This window comes from Pseudophryne corroboree, chromosome 2, assembly GCF_028390025.1.
Source record: "Pseudophryne corroboree isolate aPseCor3 chromosome 2, aPseCor3.hap2, whole genome shotgun sequence".
Taxonomy (NCBI): Eukaryota; Metazoa; Chordata; class Amphibia; order Anura; family Myobatrachidae; genus Pseudophryne; species Pseudophryne corroboree.
In genome coordinates, this window is record NC_086445.1 from 605,790,114 (window position 1) to 605,816,663 (window position 26,550).

At 48.1% G+C, this 26,550-nt stretch overlaps 1 protein-coding gene across 2 annotated transcripts in view; it reads right to left on the reverse strand.

Annotated features, from left to right (window-relative positions):
* Positions 1–26,550, reverse strand: part of CEP85 (centrosomal protein 85) — a 106,062-nt gene that overhangs the window by 36,325 nt on the left and 43,187 nt on the right. For both annotated transcript variants that reach the window (XM_063954736.1, XM_063954735.1), the window contains exons 4-5: positions 20,178–20,686; positions 1,332–1,456 (exon numbers count right to left, since the gene is read on the reverse strand). In XM_063954736.1, the coding sequence (XP_063810806.1) occupies positions 1,332–1,456; positions 20,178–20,686 (634 nt within the window). The remainder of the gene's footprint in view (positions 1–1,331; positions 1,457–20,177; positions 20,687–26,550) is intronic.

Here is a 26,550-nt window from a genome sequence, read left to right on the forward strand (position 1 = left end):
GTTAGGAGCAGAACAAATAAAGTGTTCACATTTGCATCTGGTTAAACCATATTGTAAGGCAATGGCTGCAAATGCAATACACTGGATGCTGCTTTTGGAAGTAGCACACAAATATAGTACACATTTATGTTTGCACTGCAAGACATGAGCTAGGACAGATGCACTCTATACTGTAATTGAAACCGGATGAAGAAAAGCTATCAAGTTAACGGAAGTTGTATTATATAAAGCAAGTTACTCCAACACAAACTAAAAATTATGAGTAATATGCATAAAAGTATATATACCAAAACAGAAGATTACAGAGTATGTCTAGACCAGAGGTGGCCAAAAGGTAGATCGCGATCTACCGGTAGCTCACGGAGCATCGCCGTTAGATCGCAACAGACTTTACAGAAAATAACTAAGTAGCCTGCCGCCGTCGCTGCTGCTTCTCTTCACAGTTCCCACGGATGCAGTGTGCGGGTGACGTAACGACGTCACCCGCGATGTGAGGAGCCTGGGCGCTAGTTGGATCCAGTTTGAACCAGCCGGCAGTGGCGACGACTGGAGAAGCAGCCAGTGGGAGGCCATGCAGCGTGAAAGCAGGAGCCATGACTGCGGGGAGAGGGAGGACTGAAGCTAGGCAGCATGACAACTTGTCAGGTAAGTTATGCAAAGGGGAGTTTCTTCATAAGGGGAGGGACGATCTGCAAAGGGGGGGGGGGGGGGATCTGCACAGCGTGCGGTATTTTCACAAAGGGTTTTTTTTTTTAAACACATGGAGGATCTGCAACGGGTGGAGGATCTGCACAGAGGGTGTTATTGTACAGGGGGCTATTATGCAGGGGACTGGAAGGGGGGTATATGCAAAGTGGGGGATTTGCATGGAGGAGGGTATTGTACAGGGCGCTATTATGCAGGGGAGTGGAAGGGGCGTATCTGCAAAGAGGGGGGATTTGCACAGGGGGGGGGTTTGATGTCATTCTTAATGCCATTTTTAAATGTGCGCATTATTATTGGTGTTATTTGACGCCAGTAGATTATCGGTAAGTAAGTGGACAAAAAGCAGATCCCAGGTCCCAAAAGTCCGGCACCCCTGGTCTAGACAAATACTTCACTGTTTTGAAAATGCAGGATTAATGTGCACAGCACCATAGAAAAGTTCAAAAAGTATCTTTCTGAAAGCTTGCTTTCTGGTGCATCCATAAAATAATTGAATTAACTGAGCCATCAAAGAAGAGAAATATACTTTTAGGTTTATTGATCTAAATGTTTTTAAGACAGGTTTATGCTGTATCACATTACATGAATATCATTAATCTCAGAGATGCATATAACAAACACAATACCTCTCCAGTAGCATCTCCTTTTCCATCAGAACAGTCTCACTAGCCTTTACAGCCCTCTCCCACTCACTTGGTACTTGATGAAGTCCTACAGGATATGCAGGGGTCGTAGAGAAGTCTCTCTCAAGCTAAAGAAAAAAAAATTGGATTTTAATTACCTACCGGTAAATCCTTTTCTTGTAGTCCGTAGGGGATACTGGGAATCCATTTAGTACCATGGGGTATAGACCGGTCCACTTGGGGCCATGGGCACTATAGAAGTTTGACAATGTGTGCTGGCTCCTACCTCTATGCACCTCCTACCAGAAACTGTGCCCGAGGAGACATACTTTGAGAGAAGGATATAGATAAGGATAGTGGTGAAATTTCAAACCAGCACAACCAGAACATGAGGAAAGCCATGCAAACTCAACTTGAAAACCGGAACAGCAACAGCTGTTCCAAACAGTTGTTAAACAAGTAACCGTGCAGGAAAAACGAAGCACCAGGCAGGCACCCAGTATCCCCTATGGACAACAAGAAATGGATGTACCAGTTGGTAATTAAAAATAGGATTTTAAATACCTACCGGTAAATCCTTTTCTCGTAGTCTGTAGAGAATGCTGGGGTCCATATTAGTACCATGGGATATAGACGGGTCCACCAGGAGCCATTGCCACTTTAAGAGTTTAACAATGTGGGCTGGCTCCTCCCTCTATGCCCCTCCTACCAGAAACTGTGCCTGAGGAGACAACATACTTCGAGAGAAGGAATTACACAGATAGTGGCGAGATTCACACCAGCTCACACAACAAGGCAAATCCGGCCAACATGCCGGAAAACTCAGCAACAGCTGAAACAGTACTGAAACAGTAAAGAACGCAGACCTTACCTAGGAACCAGGCAGTACTGAACCAAATAACCACTGCAGGATAAAGAAGCTCTGGGCGGGCGCCCAGCATCCTCTACAGACTACGAGAAAAGGATTTACCAGTAGGTAATTAAAATCCTATTTTCTCTTACGTCCTAGAGGATGCTGGGGTCCATATTAGTACCATGGGGATGTACAAAAGCTCCCAGAATGGGAGGGAGAGCGCGCAGGCTCCTGCGGAACAGCTTGACCAAACTGGAGGTCATCAGAGGCTAAAGTATCGAACTTGTAAAACTTAGCAAATGTGTTCGATCCAGACCAAGTAGCCGCTCTGCAAAGCAGTAAAGTCGAGACACCCCGGGCAGCCGTCCAGGAAGAACCCACCTTACGAGTAGAGTGGGCCTTAACAGATTTTGGACATGGCAATCCTGCCGTAGAATATGCATGCCGGATGGTGAACCTAATCCAGCGAGAAATTGACTGCAATAGACACAATGTTCTTGGGATCATAGAGGACAAACAGAGAGTCCGATTTTCTGTGAGAAGTTCTCCTCACATAAATCTTCAGAGCCCTCACAACATCCAAGGCCTTTGAAGCAAATGAGGGGTCAGTAGCCACTGGCACCACAATAGGTTGGTGGATATGAAAGGTCAACACAACCTTAGGAAGGAACTGTGGACGAGTCCTGAGTTCCACACTATCTTCATGGAAGACCAGATAGGGACTTTTACAGGACAAAGCCCTTAATTCCAACACACGTCGAGCAGAAGCCAAGGCCAACAAAGTGACCACCTTCCACGTGAGAAACTTGATTTCAGCCTCCTGCAGAGGCTCAAACCAATCCGATCGCAGGAACTGCAACACCACATCAAGATCCCATGGCGCCACAAAGGGAGGCTGGATGTGCAGCAACCCCTTTCAAAAAGGTCTGAACCTCAGGGAGGACAACCAATTGTTTCTGGAAGAAAATGGATAAGGCCGAAATCTGGACTTTGATGGAGCCCAATCTCAGGCCCACATCCACACCTGCTTGCAGGAAAAGGAGAAACCGTCCAAGATGAAACTCCACCGCAGGAAACTTCTTGGATTCACACCAAGACATATACTTTTTCCAAATACGATGGTAATGTTTAGACGTTACCCCGTTCCTAGCCTGTATCAGGGTAGGATTAACCTCGCACGTAATACCCTTCCGAGCTAAGACCTGGCGCTCAACCGCCATGCCGTCAAACGTAGCCGTGGTAAGTCTTGATAAGCGAACGGCCCCTGTAGTAGAAGATCCTCCCGAAGAGGCCAAGGCCTTGGATCTTCCAGCAGTAGATCCAGCAGATCCGCGTACCAAGCCCGCCTTGGCCAGTCCGGAGCAATGAGGATTGCCAGAACCTCTGTTCTTCTTACAAGTTGTAGAACTCTTGGGATAAGAGGAAGTGTAGGGAACACATACACTGATGTGAACACCCACGGTGTGACTAGTGCGTCCACTGCTACTGCCTGTGGGTCTCTCGACCTGGAACAGTACCTCCTTAGCTTCTTGTTGAGGCGGGAGGCCATCATGTCTATGTGAGGAACCCCCCACCAACAGGTTACCTCCACTAACACATCCGGGTGGAGGCCCCACTCTCCTGGATGGAGATTGTGTCTGCTGAGGAAGTCCGCTTCCCAGTTGTCGACTCCTGGAATGAAGAATGCCGACATAGCTACAGCGTGCCTTTCTGCCCAGGGGAGGATTTTTGTCACCTCTGACATTGCATCCCTGCTCTTCACTCCGCCTTGTCTGTTTATGTAGGCCACTGTGGTCACGTTGTCCGACTACCTGAACAGCCCGATCCTTTAGAACAGGGGTGTCCAACCTTTCACCTTCCCTGGGCCACATTAGAAGATGAAAATTTGGTTTGGGCCGCACATAAAATAAAATAACAGTAACGATACCTGATCATCCAAAAAAACCATAGGAAACATAGTTAACATATTAAACTTACTTGTAGCTGTGCCCCTGTAGCTGCGTCCCTTGTAGCTGTGCCCCTGTAGCTGCGTCCCTTGTAGCTGTGCCCCTGTAGCTGCGTCCCTTGTAGCTGTGCCCCTGTAGCTGCGTCCCTTGTAGTTGTGCCCCTGTAGCTGTGCCCCTTGTAGCTGTGCCCCTTGTAGCTGTGCCCCTTGTAGCTGTGCCCCTGTAGCTGCGTCCCTTGTAGTTGTGCCCCTGTAGCTGTGCCCCTTGTAGCTGTGCCCCTTGTAGCTGTGCCCCTGTAGCTGCGTCCCTTGTAGCTGTGCCCCTGTAGCTGCGTCCCTTGTAGCTGTGCCCCTGTAGCTGCGTCCCTTGTAGCTGTGCCCCTGTAGCTGCGTCCCTTGTAGCTGTGCCCCTGTAGCTGCGCCCCTTGTAGCTGTGCCCCTGTAGCTGCGTCCCTTGTAGTTGTGCCCCTGTAGCTGCCCCCTTGTACTGTGCCCCTGTAGCTGCCCCCTTGTACTGTGCCCCTTGTAGCTGCCCCCTTGTACTGTGCCCCTTGTACTGTGCCCCTTCTAGTTGTGCCCCTTGTAGTTGTGGCCCTGCAGCTGCCCCCTTGTACTGTGCCCCTTGTAGTTGTGGCCCTGCAGCTGCCCCCTTGTACTGCGCCCCTTGTAGTTGTGGCCCTGTATCTGCCCCCTTGTACTGTGCCCCTTGTAGCTGCCCCCTTGTACTGTGCCCCTTGTAGTTGTGGCCCTGTAGCTGCCCCCTTATACTGTGCCCCTTGTAGCTGCCCCCTTGTACTGTGCCCCTTGTAGTTGTGTCCCTGTAGCTGCCCCCTTGTACTGTGCCCCTTGTAGCTGCCCCCTTGTACTGTGCCCCTTGTAGTTGTGGCCCTGTAGCTGCCCCCTTGTACTGCGCCCCTTGTAGTTGTGGCCCTGTATCTGCCCCCTTGTACTGTGCCCCTTGTAGCTGCCCCCTTGTACTGTGCCCCTTGTAGTTGTGGCCCTGTAGCTGCCCCCTTATACTGTGCCCCTTGTAGCTGCCCCCTTGTACTGTGCCCCTTGTAGTTGTGTCCCTGTAGCTGCCCCCTTGTACTGTGCCCCTTGTAGCTGCCCCCTTGTACTGTGCCCCTTGTAGTTGTGGCCCTGTAGCTGCCCCCTTGTACTGTGCCCCTTGTAGTTGTGTCCCTGTAGCTGCCCCCTTGTACTGTGCCCCTTGTAGCTGTCCCCTTGTACTGTGCCCCTTGTAGTTGTGGCCCTGTAGCTGCCCCCTTATACTGTGCCCCTTGTAGCTGAGCCCTTGTACTGTGCCCCTTGTAGCTGCCCCCTTGTACTGTGCCCCTTGTACTGTGCCCCTTGTACTGTGCCCCTTCTAGTTGTGCCCCTTGTAGTTGTGGCCCTGCAGCTGCCCCCTTGTACTGTGCCTCTTGTAGTTGTGCCCCTTGTAGTTGTGGCCCTGTATCTGCCCCCTTGTACTGTGCCCCTTGTAGCTGCCCCCTTGTACTGTGCCCCTTGTAGTTGTGGCCCTGTAGCTGCCCCCTTGTACTGTGCCCCTTGTAGCTGCCCCCTTGTACTGTGCCCCTTGTAGTTGTGTCCCTGTAGCTGCCCCCTTGTACTGTGCCCCTTGTAGCTGCCCCCTTGTACTGTGCCCCTTGTAGTTGTGTCCCTGTAGCTGCCCCCTTGTACTGTGCCCCTTGTAGCTGCGCCCTTGTACTGTGCCCCTTGTAGTTGTGGCCCTGTAGCTGCCCCCTTATACTGTGCCCCTTGTAGCTGAGCCCTTGTACTGTGCCCCTTGTAGCTGTAAAAAAAACACACACACGCAGAGACACATACTTACCGCTCCTGCAGCGCTACCTCCGTCTCCGTCCGCCGCTCCACGTGTTCTTGCACAACCATCTTCTCCACTGGGCTCCTCTACTCTCGCGCTGCTCAGTCACGTGTGCCGCTATGCAGCGGAGGAGAGCTACACTGTGACTGACAGCGGAGAGGGCGTGAGCTGTTGCTGGTCCCAGCAGCAGCAATCCAATCAGGATGTGCTGACAGCCTGCTGGGGCCGGCTCAGCTTCACGTGTGGTGTCCGTACTCTGCAAAAAAAAAAACCCTCTGCTGCAGCGCTGCTCCTGGGCCGCATTACTAGCCGACTTGGGCCGCATGCGGCCCGCGGGCCGCGGGTTGGACAAGCCTGCTTTAGAAGGTGTGCTGGGAATCCTAAGAGGAACCCACCAACCTAGTAGAGTGGGCCTGTACAGATTTAGGAATCAGCAAGCCTGCCGTGGAATAAGCATGCTGGATAGTGAGCCTGATCCAGCGAGCAATTGACTGCTTTGAAGCAGGACACCCAATCTTGTTGGCATCATATAAAACGAACAGCGAGTCCAATTTCCTGTGATGAGCAGTTCGCTTTACATATACTTTCAAAGCCCTTACAACATCCAAGGACTTTGAAGTAGCAGGGGTGTCAGTAACAACCGGGACCACAACTGGCTGGTTGATGTGAAACACCGACACCACCTTAGGAAGGAATTGCTGACGAGTGCAGAGTTCAGCAATGTCCTCATGGAAAATCAAGTCGGGGCTCTTGTGAGACAATGCCCCCAGCTTCGACATGTGCCTTGCCGAAGCCAAGGCCAACAGCGTGACTGTCTTCCACGTAATATACTTTACGTCTACCTCCTGTAACGGTTCAAATCAGTCCGATTGGAGGAAGGTCAGAACCAAATTGAGATCCCAAGGTGCTGTGGGATGCACAAAGGGAGGTTGGATGTGAAGATCACCTTTCAAGAATGTCTGGACCTCAGGGAGGTAAGCCAATTGTTTCTGAAAGAAAATGGACAAGGCCGAAATCTGAACTTTTATGGAGCCTAGGCGTAGGCCCACGTCAATTTCCGACTGCAGAAAAAGCAGGAAACGTCCCAGATGAAATTCCACCGTAGAATATGGTCTGCTCTCACACCAAAGGGCCAATTCAGAGTTGATAGCAGCAGCAAATTTGTTACCAGTTGGGCAAGACCATGTGCACTGCAGGGGGGGGGGGGGGGGGGGGCGGAAGATATAACATGTGCAGAGAGAGAGTTAGATTTGGGTGGGATGTGTTCAAACTGAAATCAAAATTGCAGTGTAAAAATAAAGCAGCCAGTATTTACCCTGCACAGAAACAAAATAATGGGCAAGACCATGTGCACTGCAGGGGGGGGGGGGGGGAGGGGGCGGCAGATATAACATGTGCAGAGAGAGAGTTAGATTTGGGTGGGATGTGTTCAAACTGAAATCAAAATTGCAGTGTAAAAATAAAGCAGCCAGTATTTACCCTGCACAGAAACAAAATAATGGGCAAGACCATGTGCACTGCAGGGGGGGGGGGGGGGGAGGGGGCGGCAGATATAACATGTGCAGAGAGAGAGTTAGATTTGGGTGGGATGTGTTCAAACTGAAATCAAAATTGCAGTGTAAAAATAAAGCAGCCAGTATTTACCCTGCACAGAAACAAAATAACCAACCCAAATCTAACGCTCTCTGCAAATGTTATATCTGCCCCCCTGCAGTGCACATGGTTTTGCCCGACTGCTTACAAATTTGCTGCTGCGATCAGGTCTGAATTATGCCCCAAGATACCTATTTTTTCCAGATACAATGGTAATGTTTTGTTTGACGTTACCCCCTTCCTGGCTTGGATTATAGTCGGTATAACCTTGTCAGGAATCCCTCTCCTGGCTACAATCAGCCGTTCAACTTCCATGCCATCAAACGTAGCCGTGGTAAGTCTTGATAGATGAACGGGCCCTGTTGCAGAAGATCCTCTCGAAGAGGCAGAGGCCAAGGACGTTCGATTAGCATTTCGAGATGATACACATACAAGGTCCTTCACGGCCAGTCCGGAGCAATGAGAATTGCTTGAACTCTTTCCCTTTTTATTCTTTTGAGAACTCTTGTGATTAGAGGACTGTGAGGAAACATGTACACCAGCTGGTAGACCCATGGAGTTATCAGGGCGTCAACCGCTACAGCTTGTGGGTCCCTCGACCTGAACCAATACTGCTTGAGCTTCTTGTTGAGTCGAGAGGCCATCATGTCGATTTGTGGAAAACCCCACTGACATGTCAGCCACTGGAACAACTCAAGGTGGAGGCCCCATTCCCCCGGGTGCAGGTCGTGTCTGCTGAGGAAGTCTACTTCCCAGTTGTCTACTCCCGGAATGAAGATCGCCGACAATGCCACGGCGTGTTTTTCTGCTTAGAGGAGAATTCTTGACACCTCTGACATTGCAGCCCTGCTTTTCGTTTCGTTCCTTTGGTTGGTGCAAGACACCGCTGTCACATTGTCCGACTGAACTTGAATGGCCCGATTCTGAAGAGATGAGGCCTGTAGAATGGCGTTGTAGATAGCCATGAGTTCCAGGATGTTTATTGGAAGAATAATTTCCTGACTTGACCATCTTCCTTGAAACTGCACCCAGAGTGACTGCACCCCAACCTCTGAGGCTTGCATCTGTTTAGCAGAATCCAATTCTGAATCCCGAACCTTCGACCCTCCACTAGGTGAGAAGTTTGTAGCCACCATAGGAGGGAGATCCTGGCTTTTGGCGACAAACGAATCCGCCGACGCATGTGGAAATGCGATCCGGACCATTTGTCCAGCAAATCCAGCCAGAAGGCCCTCGCATGAAACCTTTCGTACTGAATTGCTGGGCTTCCCTCTTATTGTATGATTGCCATCACCTGTGGTGAAACACCTTTCTTATCCATTAACCTATTCAAAAACAGGTGCCGGCAATCATAAATTAAGAGAAAAGCCCAGAAGCAGAGGATTGTGTCCCTCCTGGAGAGGGTCATGTTGGGAGGTATGCTGTGCACATGCAGTGAGTGCAGTGTGCGCTGGCAGTGCTGGGACTCGTGGAGGGAGTGACTCAGACGGTATCCAGTCTTTAGGTAGACAGTGAGTAGGTCGACACATGACTAGGTCAACGTGCATGCAATGTCGACATGTGCAAGGTTGACACACAAAAGGTCGACACAGGTTTTTGGGAGGTTTTAGTACCATTACATACCTTCTCTATCCAAGTGGGCATAAAGTTGGTTATAAACCTTGTGACGAGCTTAGCAGGTAACCGTGCCCGAAGCATGGCGAGTGAACGCGTTTCAACTATCGGTGGTCCCAGATGGAAATTCGGGTCAAACCCCCCCCCCCCCAAATAAAAAAAATTACCTGTCGACCTAATGACCATGTCGACCTAGTCATGTGTCGCAACCTACACACTGTCAACATTCGGTGGTCGACCTAGTGACTGTCGACCTAGACAGGGTCAACCCAATGATCGGCACCCGACTCAGACATCTGGGAGTGGGTCAGCTATTCAGCTGCACTGAATGAATAAAAGAATCTGATTTGTCTCCACCGAGTCTGCAGCAGTCTCACAGGCAGTCAGTGCTCAGTGACTCATACCTCTGGTAATGAGTCAGCTATTCAGCTGCACTGAATGAATCAGTAATGAATCCTATGAGTTTCCAACAGAGTTGTTCACCGTCTCAACTCAGTCACACAGGAAGTCAGGCACGGCAGCAGCCCTGACACTGAGCTGCATCACACTGCTTCCTCCCAGTGGGCGTCAGCCAGGAGTGCTGCCAACCAATCACTGTGACTGACAGAGAGGTTACTAGGGGGCTGTCTTAACACACCAAACTGTGAGTAACTCGAATCATTCGAACTTTTGACTGATTCGAGTCATTGTGTTGAGACAGCAACTCAGTAGCCATCTCTAGTGTCCAGTATCATTCCCAGTAAATGAAGCTTCTGCGTTGGTCCTAGGTGAGATTTTGGTAGGTTCAGAATCCACCCATGATCCAGGAGTAACCTGGTTGTGAGACCAATGTTCTCCAACCACTGCTCCCTGGACGCAGCCTTTATCAGAAGATCATCCAGGTAAGGAATTACGTTTACTCTCTGTTTGCGGAGTAACATCTTCATCTCTGCCATCACTTTGGTGAACACCCTTTATGCCGTGGAGAGTTCAAATGGCAAGGCCTGAAACTGGTAGTGACAGTCTTGCAGTGCAAACCGTAGATAAGCCTGATGAGGCGGTCAGATTGGAATATGAAGGTACACATCCTTGGCATCCAGAGATGCTAGGAATTCCCCCTCTTCCAGACCTGAGATCACCGCTCTCAGAGACTACATCTTGAACTCTTGTAAGTATGGGTTCAATGACTTAATATTCAGAATCGGTCTTACCGAACCGTCTGGTTTTGGTACTACAAACAAGCTGGAATATTATCCCTTGTTTTGTAGATGAGGTGGAACTGGAACAATGACCTGGGTCTGTAAACGTTTTTGAATGGCTTCTTGTAAGGTTACTCTTGCTTCTTGTGAAACTGTAATTTTAAGAGCGTGCAGAGCGATTGTAAAAGTAAATATAAATGCAAAGTAGACGCATTACCTGAAAAAAATAAGAATTTACTCACCGGTAATTCTATTTCTCGTAGTCCGTAGTGGATGCTGGGGACTCCGTAAGGACCATGGGGAATAGACGGGCTCCGCAGGAGACTGGGCACTCTAAAGAAAGATTCAGTACTATCTGGTGTGCACTGGCTCCTCCCTCTATGCCCCTCCTCCAGACCTCAGTTAAGGAAACTGTGCCCGGAAGAGCTGACATTACAAGGAAAGGATTTTGGAATCCAGGGTAAGACTGATACCAGCCACACCAATCACACTGTACAACTTGTGATAACCTTACCCAGTTAACAGTATGAACAACAACTGAGCCTCACTCAACCGATGCTACATAACCATAACCCTTTGTTAAGCAATAACTATATACACGTATTGCAGAAAGTCCACACTTGGGACGGGCGCCCAGCATCCACTACGGACTACGAGAAATAGAATAACCGGTGAGTAAATTCTTATTTTCTCTAACGTCCTAGTGGATGCTGGGGACTCCGTAAGGACCATGGGGATTATACCAAAGCTCCCAAATGGGCGGGAGAGTGCGGATGACTCTGCAGCACCGAATGGGCAAACACCAGGTCCTCCTCAGCTAGGGTATCAAACTTGTAGAATTTTGCAAATGTGTTTGAACCCGACCAAGTAGCAGCTCGGCAAAGCTGTAATGCCGAGACTCCTCGGGCAGCCGCCCAAGAACAGCCCACCTTCCTTGTGGAATGGGCTTTCACTGATATTGGATGCGGCAATCCAGCCGCAGAATGAGCCTGCTGAATCGTGTTACAGATCCAGCGAGCAATGGTTTGCTTTGAAGCAGGAGCACCCAGCTTGTTGGATGCATACAGGATAAACAGCGAGTCAGTTTTCCCGACTCCAGTCGTCCTGGCAACATAGATCTTCAAAGCCCTGACTACATCAAGCAACTTGGAATCCTCCAAGTCACGAGTAGCCGCAGGCACCACAATGGGTTGGTTCAAATGAAAAGATGACACCACCTTTGGCAGAAACTGCGGACGAGTCCACAATTCTGCCCTATCCATATGGAAAACCAGATAGGGGCTTTTACATGACATAGCCGCCAATTCTCACACACGCCTAGCTGAGGCTAAGGCCAACAGCATGACCACTTTCCACGTGAGATACTTTAGCTCCACTGTCTTAAGTGGCTCAAACCAGTGGGATTTCAGGAAATCAAGACCACGTTAAGATCCCAAGGTGCCACTGGTGGCACAAAAGGAGGCTGAATATGCAGCACTCCCTTAACAAACGTCTGAACCTCAGGCAGTGAAGCCAGTTTTTTTTTAAAGAAAATGGATAGGGCCGAAATCTGGACCTTTATGGACCCTAATTTTAGGCCCATAGTCACACCTGACTGTAGGAAGTGCAGAAATCGACCCAGCTGGAATTCCTCTGTAGGGGCCTTCCTGGCCTCACACCAAGCAACATATTTTCGCCATATACAGTGATAATGTTTTGCTATCACATCCTTCCTAGCCTTTATCAGCGTAGGAATAACTGCATCCGGAATGCCCTTTTCTGCTAGGATCCGGCGTTCAACCACCATGCCGTCAAACGCAGCCGCGGTAAGTCTTGGAACAGACAGGGCCCCTGTTGCAACAGGTCCTGTCTGAGAGGCAGAGGCCATGGGTCCTCTGTGAGCATTTCTTGCAGTTCCGGGTACCAAGTCCTTCTTGGCCAATCCGGAACAATGAGTATGGTTCTCACTCCTCTTTTTCTTATGATTCTCAGTACCCTGGGTATGAGAGGAAGAGGAGGAAACACATAGACCGACTGGAATACCCACGGTGTCACCAGTGCGTCCACAGCTATCGCCTGAGGGTCCCTTGACATGGCGCAATACCTCTTTAATTTTTTGTTGAGGCGGGACGCCATCATGTCCACCTGTGGCAGTTCCCATCGATTTACAATCTGCATGAAGTCCCCACTCTCCCGGGTGGAGGTCGTGTCTGCTGAGGAAGTCTGCTTCCCAGTTGTCCACTCCCGGAATGAACACTGCTGACAGTGCTTGCACGTGATTCTCCGCCCAACGAAGAATCCTGGTGGCTTCCGCCATTGCCACCCTGCTTCTTGTGCCGCCCTGGCGGTTTACATGAGCGACTGCCGTGATGTTGTCTGACTGAATCAGCACTGGTTGGTCTCGAAGCAGAGGCTCCGCTTGACTCAAGGCGTTGTATATGGCCCGTAGCTTCAGGATATTTATGTGCAGACAAGTCTCCTGACTTGACCACAGCCCTTGGAAGTTTCTTCCTTGAGTGACTGCCCCCCACCCTCGGAGGCTTGCATCCGTGGTCACCAGGACCCAGTCCTGTATGCCGAATCTGCGGCCCTCGAGGAGGTGAGCACCTTGTAGCCACCACAGAAGAGACACCCTGGCCCTGGGGGACAGGGTGATCATCCGATGCATCTGAAGATGCGATCCGGACCACTTGTCCAGCAGATCCCACTGAAAGATCCTCGCATGGAACCTGCCGAAGGGAATGGCTTCGTATGACGCCACCATCTTTCCCAGGACTCGTGTGCAGTGATGCACCGACACCTGTTTTGGCTTTAGGAGGTCTCTGACCAGAGTCACGAGCTCCTGAGCCTTCTCCTCCGGGAGAAACACCTTCTTCTGGTCTGTGTCCAGAATCATGCCCAGGAAGGGCAGACGCGTCGCAGGAATCAGCTGCGACTTTGGAATGTTCAGAATCCAGCCGTGCTGAAGCAACACTTCCTGAGAGTGTGCTACGCTGATCAGCAACTGTTCCCTGGACCTCGCCTTTATGAGAAGATCGTCCAAGTATGGGATAATTGTAAACCCTTGCTTCCGAAGGAGCACCATCATTTCCGCCATCACCTTGGTAAAAACTCTCGGTGCCGTGGACAGGCCAAACGGCAACGTCTGGAATTGGTAATGACTGTCCCGTACCACAAACCTGAGGTACTCCTGATGAGGCGGATAAATGGGGACATGCAAGTAAGCATCCTTGATGTCCAGAGACACCATTGTGAATTGCCGCCAACATTATCTCCCTTTCCATGGGGGAAGTTGGTAAGGCCGATTTTAGGCAACGGTGAGGGGGCGTCACCTCGAATTCCAGCTTGTATCCCTGAGACACAATTTGTATAGCCCAAAGATCCACCTGTGTGCGAACCCACTGGTGGCTGAAATGTCGGAGACGCGCCCCCACGGCTCCTGGCTCCGCCTGTGGAGCCCCAGCATCATGCAGTGGATTTAGTGGAAGCCGGGGAAGACTTTTGTTGCTGGGAACTAGCTGCATGGTGCAGCTTTTTTCCTCTACCCCTGCCTCTGGCAAGAAAGGACGCACCTCTGACCTTCTTGCTCTTCTGAGAACGAAAGGACTGCATTTGGTAATACGGTGCTTTCTTAGGCTGTGGAGGGACATAAGGCAAGAAATTTGACTTCCCAGCCGTAGCTGTGGAAACTAGGTCCGAGAGACCGTCCCCGAACAATTTCTCACCCTTATAAGGTAAAACCTCCATGTGTTTTTTAGAGTCGGTATCCCCTGTCCATTGCAGAGTCCATAAGACCCTTCTGGCAGAAATGGACATTGCGTTTACTCTAGAGCCCAGCAGGCAAATGTCCCTCTGGGCATCCCGCATATATAGGACCGCGTCCTTGATATGTGCCAGGGTCAGTAGTACAGTGTTCCTGTCCAGGGTATCTATCTCCTCAGACAGAGTATCCGTCTATGCAGCTACCGCACTACACATCCAGTCCGAAGCAATTGCTGGCCTCAGCAGTGTGCCAGAATGTGTATAAACAGACTTCAGGATAGCTTCCTGCTTTCTATCCGCAGGATCCTTTAGGGCGGCCGTATCCTGAGACGGCAGGGCCACCTTCTTAGACAAGCGTGTCAACGCCTTGTCTACCCTAGGAGAGGATTCCCAGCGTACCCTGTCCGTTGGCGGGAAAGGATACGCCATAAGTAATCTCTTGGAAATTATCACCTTCCTGTCAGGGGAATCCCACACTTTTTCACATAATTCATGTGAAGGGGGAAAAGTCACTTCATGCTTTTTCTCCCCATACATATAAATCCTCTTGTCAGGGACAGGATTTTCCTCAGAAATGTGTAATACATCCTTCATTGCTACAATCATGTAGCGGGTGGCTTTAGTCATTTTAGGCTGCAACTTTGCCTCATCGTTATCGACACTGGAGTCAGATTCCGTGTCGACATCTGTGTCAACTATCTGGGATAGTGTGCGCTTTTGAGACCCTGACGGCCTCTGCGCTGTAGGATCAGGCATGGGTTGAGACCCTGACTGTCCCAAGGTTACAGTTTTATCCAATCTGTTATGCAAGGAGTTTACATTATCATTTAACACCTTCCACATATCCATCCAATCAGGTGTCGGCACCGTCGGCGGCGACACCACACTCAGCTGCACTTGATCTGCCTCCACGTATCCTTCCTCATCAAACATGTCGACACAGGCGTACCGACACACAGCACACACACAGAGAATGCTCTGACTGAGGACAGGACCCCACAAAGGCTTTTGGGGAGACAGAGAGAGTATGCCAGCACACACCCCAGCGCTATATAACCCAGGAAATACACTGTACCTTAGTGTTTACCCCGTAGCTGCTGTTAAATATATCTCTGCGCCTAAATTTATGTGGCCCCCCTCTCTATTGCACCTGTATACTGCAGGGGAGAGCCTGGGGAGCGTCCTTCCAGCGGAGCTGTGAAGAGAAAATGGCGCTGGTGTGCTGAGGAAGAAGGCCCCGCCCCCTCAGCGGCGGGCTTCTGTCCCGCTTTAATGTGTAAAAAATGGCGGGGGCTCGGGCATATATACAGTCCCAGACTGTATATATGTCTATTTTTGCCAAAAAGGTAATTAATTGCTGCCCAGGGCGCCCCCCCCCTGCGCCCTGCACCCTACAGTGACCGGAGTGTGCGGTGTGCTGTGGGAGCAATGGCGCACAGCTGCAGTGCTGTGCGCTACCTTAAGTGAAGACAGGAGTCTTCAGCCGCCGATTTCGATGTCTTCATGCTTCTGCTGCTTCTGTACTTCTGGCTCTGCGAGGGGGACGGCGGCGCGGCTCCGGGAACAGACGATCAAGGTTAGGTACCTGTGTTCGATCCCTCTGGAGCTAATGGTGTCCAGTAGCCTAAGAAGCGCTACTTAGCTGCAGTGAGTAGGTTTGCTTCTCTCCCCTCAGTCCCACGTAGCATAGAGTCTGTTGCCAGCAGAAGCTCTCTGAAAATAAAAAACCTGACAAAATACTTTCTTTTCTAGCAAGCTCAGGAGAGCCCACTAGGAGCACCCAGCTCTGGCCGGGCACAGATTCTAACTGAGGTCTGGAGGAGGGGCATAGAGGGAGGAGCCAGTGCACACCAGATAGTACTGAATCTTTCTTTAGAGAGCCCAATCTCCTGCGGAGCCCGTCTATTCCCCATGGTCCTTACGGAGTCCCCAGCATCCACTAGGACGTTAGAGAGAAAAGAAAGGGTTAAAACAACTTTATGAATGTTTAAGCTCCTTTATGAAAATGTGAGGACTTGCAGGGTTATACAGTTATTACACAGTATAATAGTCAACAACATTTATTTGAAAACATTTAAAAAAAGCACTGGCATATATAAGGTTTGGATGAATTGATAAAACCTTTAATTTCGAGTGAACCAAGAATAATCTACAGAAAAGCAAAAAATCTGAAGCAAGAATTGACTAGAAGTTACATCCCTCTTGATGAAGAAATGAGCCGGACAAAATCAAAAGGTTTTTTCCTTGTCTGAATTGTTTAGCGTGCAAAACAACTAAAAAACAAAACTACAAAACCAGAAAAATCATTTAAATCAAACATCACCAAAAAAGAATATCATATTAAAGACACCATTTCTTGTGACACTGAGGAAGTGATTTTTTACTGGAATGCCAGTGCGGTCTTCAATATATCGGACAAACTAAACGAAAGCTGAAAACGAGAATTTCAGAGCATATTTAACATAAAAAAAGGACTTGCGACCTACAGTGTTTCAAAAATTTTCTGGATAAACATAACAAAGATCCTGCTGGTTTAAATTTTGTTGCAATTGAGAAAGTAAAAAATAACTGGAGAGGTGGCAACATTGTACAGGACTTGAAAAAAAAAAAAACAAGAAACACAGTGGATATTCCATATGCAAACACTGGAGCCCTGTGGTTTAAACATTGATTTCGAATTTAATGCTTTTTTATAATTTCACTATTTATATACATAACCACACGTAATTATTATATTATTTTATTTAGATTGAGTGACGCATTACCATTTACTATCACATTTCTTTTTTTTCTTTTTTTTAAAAGAAAGAAGAGTGGTTAGGTTTTTAATTAACGGACATATAGTGTCTGTTTTCAATAAAGTTTTTTAAATAAATACTGACACCGGAACCCGCAGCACCATCCTTGACAAAGGGCTATAGCCAGAAACGCACTGGAGCGTGCATTCAAGAAAGCGGTAATAGGACACCGACGGCGGCGCAGTACAGCAGGAAGCGTTACCCCAGCACGGAAGACGGAGGTGACCAGCCGAATCTCTGCATGGGGGCAGAGATAGGGAGAGCTTAGCCTTAGGCAACGGACCCACTGTGGCTGCGGCTCAGCCCTAATCACACCCACCACAATTTTGGAAACCCCGCAAAGCCTTCAGAGCAAGTCCTCACATTTTCATAAAGGAGCTTAAACATTCATAAAATTGTTTAACCCTTTCTTTTTTTCAGGTAATGCATCTACTTTGCATTTATACTTACTTTTACAAGCGCTCTGCACCCTTTTAAAATTACTATTTTTACCCATCAGAGCAGTTGACATCCATTAATTAACCACAGCGCAGTTTAACCCTTTTTTCATTCTTGTGAAACTTGTAAGCCTGATTTGAAGAATCTGTGAGGTGGGAGATCCTGGAACTATAGCCTGTAGCCATGGGATATAAGGTCTATGACCCAGGGATCCTGGCAAGATCTTGTCCAGGTGTGACTGAAGAATTGTAGCCGGCCTCCCACCTGCCTGTCTCCCAGGCATCGCAGTCCACCGTCATGCGGAAAGTTTTGAGGAGGCAGAGCCTGAGCTCTGTTCCTGTGAACCAGTAGTCACTGGTTTGTGTGGTTTACCTGTAGCACCTCTGGCGGTGGTAGATGAACCTCTGGCCTTGCCCCTAAACTTGGCAGTCCGAAAGGACTGTAAATTGGGACCTGAGTAGGTCTTCCTGGCTGGCGGAGCTGCAGAAGGTAGATAAGTGGACTTAACCGCAGTAGCTCGTGAGACCCATTTGTCTAGTTCATCTCCAAATAAGGCCTTTCCTGTGAAGGGTAGGCCTTCCACGCCTTTTTTTAGAGTCTGTCAGCAGTCCACTGACGTAGCCATAATCCCACGCGTGCTGACACTGCCATAGCTGTAGTGCGTGCATTAAGCAAACCTCTCTCTTTAATGGCTTCCACCATAAAGTTTGCAGAGTCTTGTATGAGCTGCAGGAGTAACATAATTTCCTCTTGAGGTAAGGTGTCTAACCCCTCAATTAAATTACCAGACCATTTAGCAATGGCTCCAGTAATCCACCCACATGCTATAGTGGGTCTCTGGGCCACCCATGGAGCTGTATACAGATATGAATGTAGTCTCAATCTTACGATCAGCTGCAGCCTTTAGGGAGGCTGCACCAGAAACAGGCAGTACTATTTTACGTGAGAGCCTGGAGACTGATGTATCCACTATCGGTGGATTTTCCCATTTTTTCCTATACACAGGAGGAAAAGGAAAAGATGATAACCGCCTAGGAATTACAAATTTCTTACCTGGATTAACCCACGGTTCTTAAAACAGGGTATTTGGTTCCTTTGATACGGGAAAAGTGGCAGAGGATTTTTTCTTTATATTAAAGTAAGATTCCTCACACTCCTCTGTCACCTTATTAGGGATATTTAGGACTTCTCTGACAGAATCTATGAGAGCCTCTACACCCTGCGACAGAGTACCCTCCCCTACCTCTATGTCCACCTCACCTTCCTCCATTTCTGACCCTTCATTATCAGAGTCAGAATGCAGGATATGGGACAATGTACATTTTTGCAGACAAATGTTAGAGGACTGAGATGCTGGTGTGAGTACGGAGTCCTTTTGCATAAACTCAGCCATAGACTGTCTTAAGTATTGCTTTTCTTTCTCATTACAAGATAATTTAGTAGAGATGGTGGAAATTATCCCACTAATGGACTCCAGTCATGCTGGCTCCACCCCACTGGCCTGAGAAGAGATACTACACACTAGTGAACCCCCTGGGGAAGAGGAACACTGTGCCTTACATGAAACACTCTTTGCCTGACATACTGCAGCACTGACAACCCACAAAGAGCCCTTCCCGAGAGACACAGAGAGAGGATAGAACCAGCGCATGGCTCCCTTATCGCTAAAAGCCAAGCTTAGCCGGGTCACAGACTAGTATATAGCTCCCCCCTGCTATGACCCCCTGGTACCGCTGAGGTGATCTGGAGGCTTCTGGAGGAGTTGCGCGTGGTGCCTGTGAGCTGCTGGATCCACTCATAGTGAAGCCCCGTCCCTTCAATAGCGCAATCTTCCCACTCTCCTTTATACTGGCTTTATGTGTCTGAGTGCATAACATGGAGTAAGCCCCCTTTGAAGCCTGTATTGCCAGTCTGGGTACTGTGTACACTACAGTGTACCAAGTCTGGAGACTCATTCTGCCCCGTGTAGAAGCCGTGCATCTCCGTACCCTTATGCCGCCATAATGGCTGGTGACCCGCTAACCGGGACGTCAGCTTAGTACTCACCACTCTTTCTTCTGGCCCTGTTAGGGATGGCGGCATGCTGCGGGAATGTACGCTCGCCGAGGTGGGGCATGTGAATAGTTCCATCAGGAGCTAGCGTCCTGTCAGCAGGGAACAGGACAATTAGCCCTTAGTGGGGTTGCCCCCCTCCCGCCAAGTCCCACGAAGCAGGCAGGCTGCTGCCATCCAGTCCTGCCTGAAAATAAATTTTACAAATAAATGCAGAAAACTCTTCAGGAGCTTCCAGAGATGTGACCGGCTCCTTTTCTAAACAGATTCTGGTAGGAGGGGCATAGAGGGAGGAACCAGCACACGTTAAACTTCTATAGTGCCCATGGCTTCAAGTGGACCCGTCTATACCCCATGGTACTAAACGGATTCCCAGTATCCCCTAGGACGTAAGAGAAAAAAAAAAGTTGTAAATAAATAATTTCAGACATAAATTAATGATACGAGCAAGATTAGAATGCAGCGTACATCCTAGAGCGCAGATTTCTTCATATCAATTCATATTCTAAGTAAGAAAGGCCATAGATCATCCATGGGTAATGTCCACCGATGGTCGATTGTTTTCCATCGATGGTGGAGATCCAACGAATTTCCATCGATGGTACAGAGCCGCATAAAGGTTCTCCATCTCTTTCTACCTGGCGCCGAGACATGGAGCCCAGCTCACCCCCCAATGCAGCCCACAAAGCCCATTCCCACAAAGCCATCAATGGTTCCCCCCCACCCACCCGTTGTTTCATACGACAGAGGTTAACCCACCAATGGCTATCCCTAATTCCAAGTGTTCCAAGGTGAAATGCAAACTATAAAGTTACCTGCAGTCTCTCCATCCTCATTCTCAAGTTATCTGTATACTGTTGTTGTTGGAGCTTCCAGGCACTGTATTCAGCCCCTGGCTGCAGACTGTACGTATCTGGTCTCCACCCCTGACTCCGGAGACTTGTGGTGGCCAGGGTCACAGCCCTGCGAGTGTGATCCCTTCCTCCAAATTCTGTGCTCTCAGGAAGACTTCTGTATGGTTCAACCTCTGAGTTTATGGTTCCTGTAGAGACATCATTTCTACCCTCTGGGCATAAAACATTTAGAAGACCAGATTGGTTCAAAGTAGGTTCAATATTGGGTGTTTCAAACTTCCTATTGTCTTCAACTGTTGAGGGGTCTGACATGGGCAGAAAGGGAAATTCTGTAGAAACAGGGGATTTTACATGCACTTGCATGCTATTGGAAGAGGGTGCCAAGGTGGAAGGTACAACATGAGCTGTGGGGATGGTAACCTGTCTTCTAATTGGTTGAAAAGAAGTACTACCGCTGGCATTACACGAGTCTACAAAGAAAGAGTAAAAAAAAATTAATGATATAAACATACATAATGTGACAAACAACATGAGGCAGAAAATAAAGATATATTTAGTTCTGATAACTTGTGCCATTTTTAAATGCTTATAGAAAAGCACTCATTAAGCTAATACTGTATATGTCCACCCCTTCTACATTAAACCTGTGAAATAATCTAAAGAGCTTTCAATTTACAGTATATGAGACTGCAAGTACAGAACAGCAAGTGAAACGTGTGTTATGCATGGACAATAAATGCTATGGCAAAAAATGTAATACATTGGATAAAAAAACAAAACAATCCTATAAAAAAGGTGTAGACATTTATACAAAAGGCAAAATCAGACCAATACAATATCTGCTGTCTCAAATGTAATACTTGCATGGGTATTAGCAGTACCAGTGTAACTCATGTATAATGGAGCTCAGTAAGTCTATATAATAAAAGGCCAAGGCTGCTCCTCACCTCTGCTATGTGCGCCAGCGGCCACCCCAAGGATCAAATGACTTTTTTAGCTAAAAGTGAAATTTAGAATGTGCGGAGATGTTACAGCCTGGTGCTAATTAATTCAAAATACTGATCTGACTGTTTTACGCTTGCTGCATATGGAGAGAGGGTGATGGGGAGGAAAAGAGTAAGGGTAGGTTTTTGGTGTGACAGTTGACATTTATAATGACCTTTCATATTTAAGATAGGATTTTAAATTACCTACCGGTAAATCCTTTTCTCGTAGTCCGTAGAGGATGCTGGGGTCCATATTAGTACCATGGGGTATAGACGGGTCCACCAGGAGCCATTGGCACTTTAAGAGTTTAATAGTGTGGGCTGGCTCCTCCCTCTATGCCCCTCCCACCAGACACAGTCTAGAAACTGTGCCTGAGGAGATGACTTACTTCGAGAGAAGGAAATACAAAGATAGTGACGAGATTCATACCAGCTCACACAACAAGGCAATCCGGCCAAGAGGCCGGAGAACTCAGCAACAGCTGAAACAGTACTGAAACAGTAACGAACACAGAACTTACCTAGGAACCAGGCAGTACTGAACCAAATAACCACTGCAGGATCAAGAAGCGCTGGGCTAGCGCCCAGCATCCTCTACGGACTACGAGAAAAGGATTTACCGGTAGGAAATAAAAATCCTATTTTCTCTTACGTCCTAGAGGATGCTGGGGTCCATATTAGTACCATGGGGATGTACCAAAGCTCCCAGAACGGGAGGGAGAGCGCGCAGGCTCCTGCAGAACTGCTTGACCAAACTTGAGGTCATCATAGGCTAAAAGTATCAAACTTTTAAAACTTAGCAAACGTGTTTGAACCAGACCAAGTAGCTGCTCGGCAAAGCTGTAAGGCAGAGGCACCCCGGGCAGCCGCCCAGGAAGAACCCACTTTACGAGTAGAGTGGGCCTTAACCAATTTTGGACACGGCAATCCTGCCGTAGAATAGGCATGCTGGATGGTGAACCTGATCCAGCGAGAAAACGACTGCTTAGAAGCAGGACACCCAATTTTCTTGGGATCATAGAGGACAAACAGAGTCAGATTTCCTGAGACGAGCTGTTCTCACAACATCCAAGGCCTTTGAAGCAATTGAGGAGTCAGTAGCCACTGGCACTACAATAGGTTGGTCGATATGAAAAGCCGATACAACCTTAGGAAGGAACTGTGGACGAGTCCTGAGTTCCGCCCTATCTTCATGGAAGACCAGATAGGGACTTTACAGGACAAAGCCCCCAATTCCGGCAAACATCGAGCAGAAGCCAAGGCCAACAAAGATACCGCCTTCCATGTGAGAAACTTGATTTCAGCCTCATGTAGAGGCTCAAACCAATCCGATTGCAGGAACTGCAACACCGACATAAAGATCCCATGGTGCCATTGGCACCACAAAGGGAGGCTGGATGTGCAGAACCCCTTTCAAAAAGGTCTGAACCTCAGGTAGGACAGACAATTGTTTCTGGAAGAAAATGGACAAAGCTAAGATCTGGACCTTGATGGAGCCCAATCCCAGGCCCATATCCACACCTGCTTGCAGGAAAAAGAGAAAACGTCTAAGTTGAAACTCCACCGCAGGAAATTTCTTGGATTCACACCAAGACACATCTTTTCCAAATTCGATGGTAATGTTTAGACGTTACCCCCTTCCTAGCCTGTATCAGGGTAGGAATAACCTCGCTCGGAATACCCTTCCGAGCGAAGATCTGGCGCTCAACCGCCATGCCGTCAAACGTAGCCGCGGTAAGTCTTGATAAGCGAACGGCCCCTGCAGTAGAAGATCCTTTCGAAGAGGTAGGGGCCTTGGATCTTCCAGCAGTAGATCCAGCAGATACACGTACCAAGCCCTCCTTGGCCAGTCTGGAGCAATGAGGATTGCCAGAACTTTTGTTCTTCTTACAAGTTGTAGTGGAGGGAATGCATACACTGACGTGAACACCTACGGCGTTACTAGTGCGTCCACCACCACCTGTGGGTCCCTCCACCTGGAACAGTTCCTCCGCAGCTTCTTGTTGAGGCGGGAGGCCATCATGTGAGGAACCCCCCCACGAACTGGTTACCTCCTCGAACACCAACGGGTGGAGGCCCCACTCTCCTGGAGGGAGATCGTGTCTGCTGAGGAAGTCCACTTCCCAGTTGTCTATTCCCGGAATGAAGATTGCAGACATCGCTACAGCATGCCTTTCTGCCTAGAGGAGGATTTTTGTCACCTCCGACATTGCAGCCCTGCTCTTCGTTCTGCCTTGTCGGTTTATGTAGGCCACTGTGGTCATGTTGTCCGACTGCACCAGAACACCCCGATCCTGTAGAAGGTGTGCTGCTTGAAGAAAGCCGTTGTATACGGCTCTTAGCTCCAGGATGTTTATCGGAAGAAGGGACTTTTGACTCGACCACCTTCCTTGGAAGGTTTGCCCTTGAGTTCCCAAACCTCTTAGACTTGCATGCGTGGTTAGAAGGATCCAGTCCAGAACTCCGAACCTTCTGCCCTCCAGAAGGTGTGGTAGTTGTAGCCACCAGAGGAGCGAAATCCTGGCTTTCAGAGACAGACGTATCCTCTGGTGCATGTACAGGTGAGATCCCGACCACTGGTCCAAGAGATCCAGTTGAGAGGAGCGAGCATGAAACCTTCCGTACTGAAGAGCCTCGTAGGAGGCAACCATCTTCACCAGAAGGCGGATGCACTGATGAACCGACACCCTGGCAGGCTTCAAGACATCCCAAACCATGGTTTGAATCACCAACGCTTTCTCCACCGGTAGAAACACCCTCTGCACCTCCGTGTCAAGGATCATCCCCAGGAAAGACAGCCTCCTTGTCGGCTCCAGATGAGACTTTGGAAGGTTCAGAATCCAACCATGCTCCTTGAGCAGATGCGTTGTGAGAGCAATGGATCTTAACAGCTTCTCCTTGGACGATGCCTTGATCAGCAGATCGTCCAGATACGGAATTATGTTCACCCCCTGCTTGGGGAGAACAATCATCTCTGCGATCACCTTGGTGAAGACCCTCGGTGCCGTGGAGAGACCGAACGGCAGTGACTGAAACTGATAGATCGTCTAACAGTGCAAGCCTGAGATAAGCCTGATGCGGCAACCAAATGGAAATGTGGAGGTATGCATCCTTGATGTCCAGGGACACCAAGAACTCCCCCTCCGTCAGTTCTGAGATAACTGCATCAGAGACTTCATCTTGAATTTGAAGTTCCTGAGATAAGGGTTCAAAGATTTCAAGTTCAGAATTGTCCTTACTGAACCATCTGGCTTTGGAACCACAAAAAGGTTTGAATAGTAACCTTTGGTCAACCTATGAGGTGGAACTGGAACAATGACCTTGGACACTATCAATTTTCGGATAGCGTCCAGTAGAATAGCTCTATCTGCCGGCAAAGCCGGCAAGCCTGATTTGAAGAATCTGTGAGGTGGGAGAGTTTGAAACTCCAGCCTGTACCCCCGATACACAATATCCTGTATCCAGGTGTCCAGGCCAGATGACACCCAGACGTGGCTGAAATGCTGGTGTCTTGCTCCCACCTTTCCTTCCTCCAGGCTTTGCGGTCCATCATCATGCTGAGGACTTTGAGGTACCAGAAGCAGGCTTCTGGTCCTGGGAACCTGCGGGAGCAGGCTGTTTGGATTTGGCACGACCACCTCTAAAGAAGGTGAGAGGGCTTGTTCTTTCTAGGCCTAGAGCATAAAAGGATAGGGGGATGGGATGTGCTCTGCACCAGCTAGAGAAGTTGTATTATTAAACTGAGAAAAAAAGCCCCGATTAATATCAGACAGTTTTTTTGACTCAACCACTTATTACTGGATATTCGGGGGTGCAACCAGAGACAATTATATTGTACACAAGAAGAAGAGAGGAAAGAATGTCTCTTTGTTGGCGCACATGAGATAATTTAAAATGTAACTTTTAATAGATCCATTAAGATTTGTCCAAACACAAAATAAGACCATACAGTACAACAAATAATATAGAATGATACACTAACTACACACAGTGAACGAAATACTTAATAAAGTGGATTTTAAAACCAAGGCTCGCTATCTGTGTCATATCTTGTATTGGTTCAATTTTCTTACATCTTGCTGCGGATCTAAATGCTCTGGGGTAATTATTCAATGATCTAAATACAATATAATAGTAGGACTGTAATTGGTCTATAAATTCAGTATCCAGACAATTACCTTATTAGTTCCCAGAAATTAACTCTTATATTATAGTAATAAATGCTGTGTGGTAGCTGCTAGGAGTACATTAGTTGGTTCACATACATTATAATAATATTAGAGACACTTATCACACAAGATTGTACTAGTGTGTTAATGTTTGGGGATTTACTCAATATAGTGACCCTTCTCCAGTGACTGTATTTGTTATGAGTGGATAAGTTTATTATTATTAAACAGAGTAATCAGATGTTCTGCAACAATGGAGTTAAGATGTATGGCTGAATCATTCATAGGTACAGTTCATTCCCATAGCCTTGAATGGTTTGGATGCAAAACTATTCAGTAATTGCGGAGTATTAGATAATCACAGTAAAGTAATATGCATGAATTATTCTGTTACTCCAAGTAGTCAAATATTCAAATTTAGCACTTAACCAGTGATTGCACGATATCTGTAATGCTAATATCTTTGCATGTTACTTATTATAGCAACATTAAATGACTTATGTATTGCCTTTATTCCTGGCAGCTGTGCATAGTGAGAATATGCACCTGTAACCTCATCTATTGCAGATGGATACAAATGTAACCTTCAGCAAACAACAAGTACATACAATGTAACTGTTAGAGTGAAGTCACTGAGTCTATCCCTTGTTACTGAATATACTGATTGGGCTGCCTATAAATTACTAGCAGTTATACAAAGCACAACCATATAGATATCGGGTATTGACTAGCTGTTTTGCGAATTGATAGGTGCAACAGTTATTAGATTTATCACGCTTAATGTATCCTATCAATTGGCAAAACAGCTAGTCATCTTCCGGGAAGGGAAAAGCAACCAGAACCCTTTTAGGGATCTGGAATTTTTTCTCCGTGTTTTCCCAGGCTTTTTCAAAGATAGCATTTAATTTCTTAGTTGTCGGGAAGGTGAGGGGCTTTCTTACCATCTGTGAAAAAGGCCTCCTCAACCTGCTCAGGAGGTGTGTCAGAAATATGTAACATCCCACATGGCCTCAATCATCAACTGCACCCCCTTAGCAAGTGATGCCGACCCCCTCGACACATCCCCATCACCGTCTGCTGTGTCAGAATCGGTATCCGTGTCATCCTGCATAATCTGGGCAAGAGCACGTTTGTGAGAACGTACCGCAGGGGGCCCCGAGGGATCAGTATCAGACCATA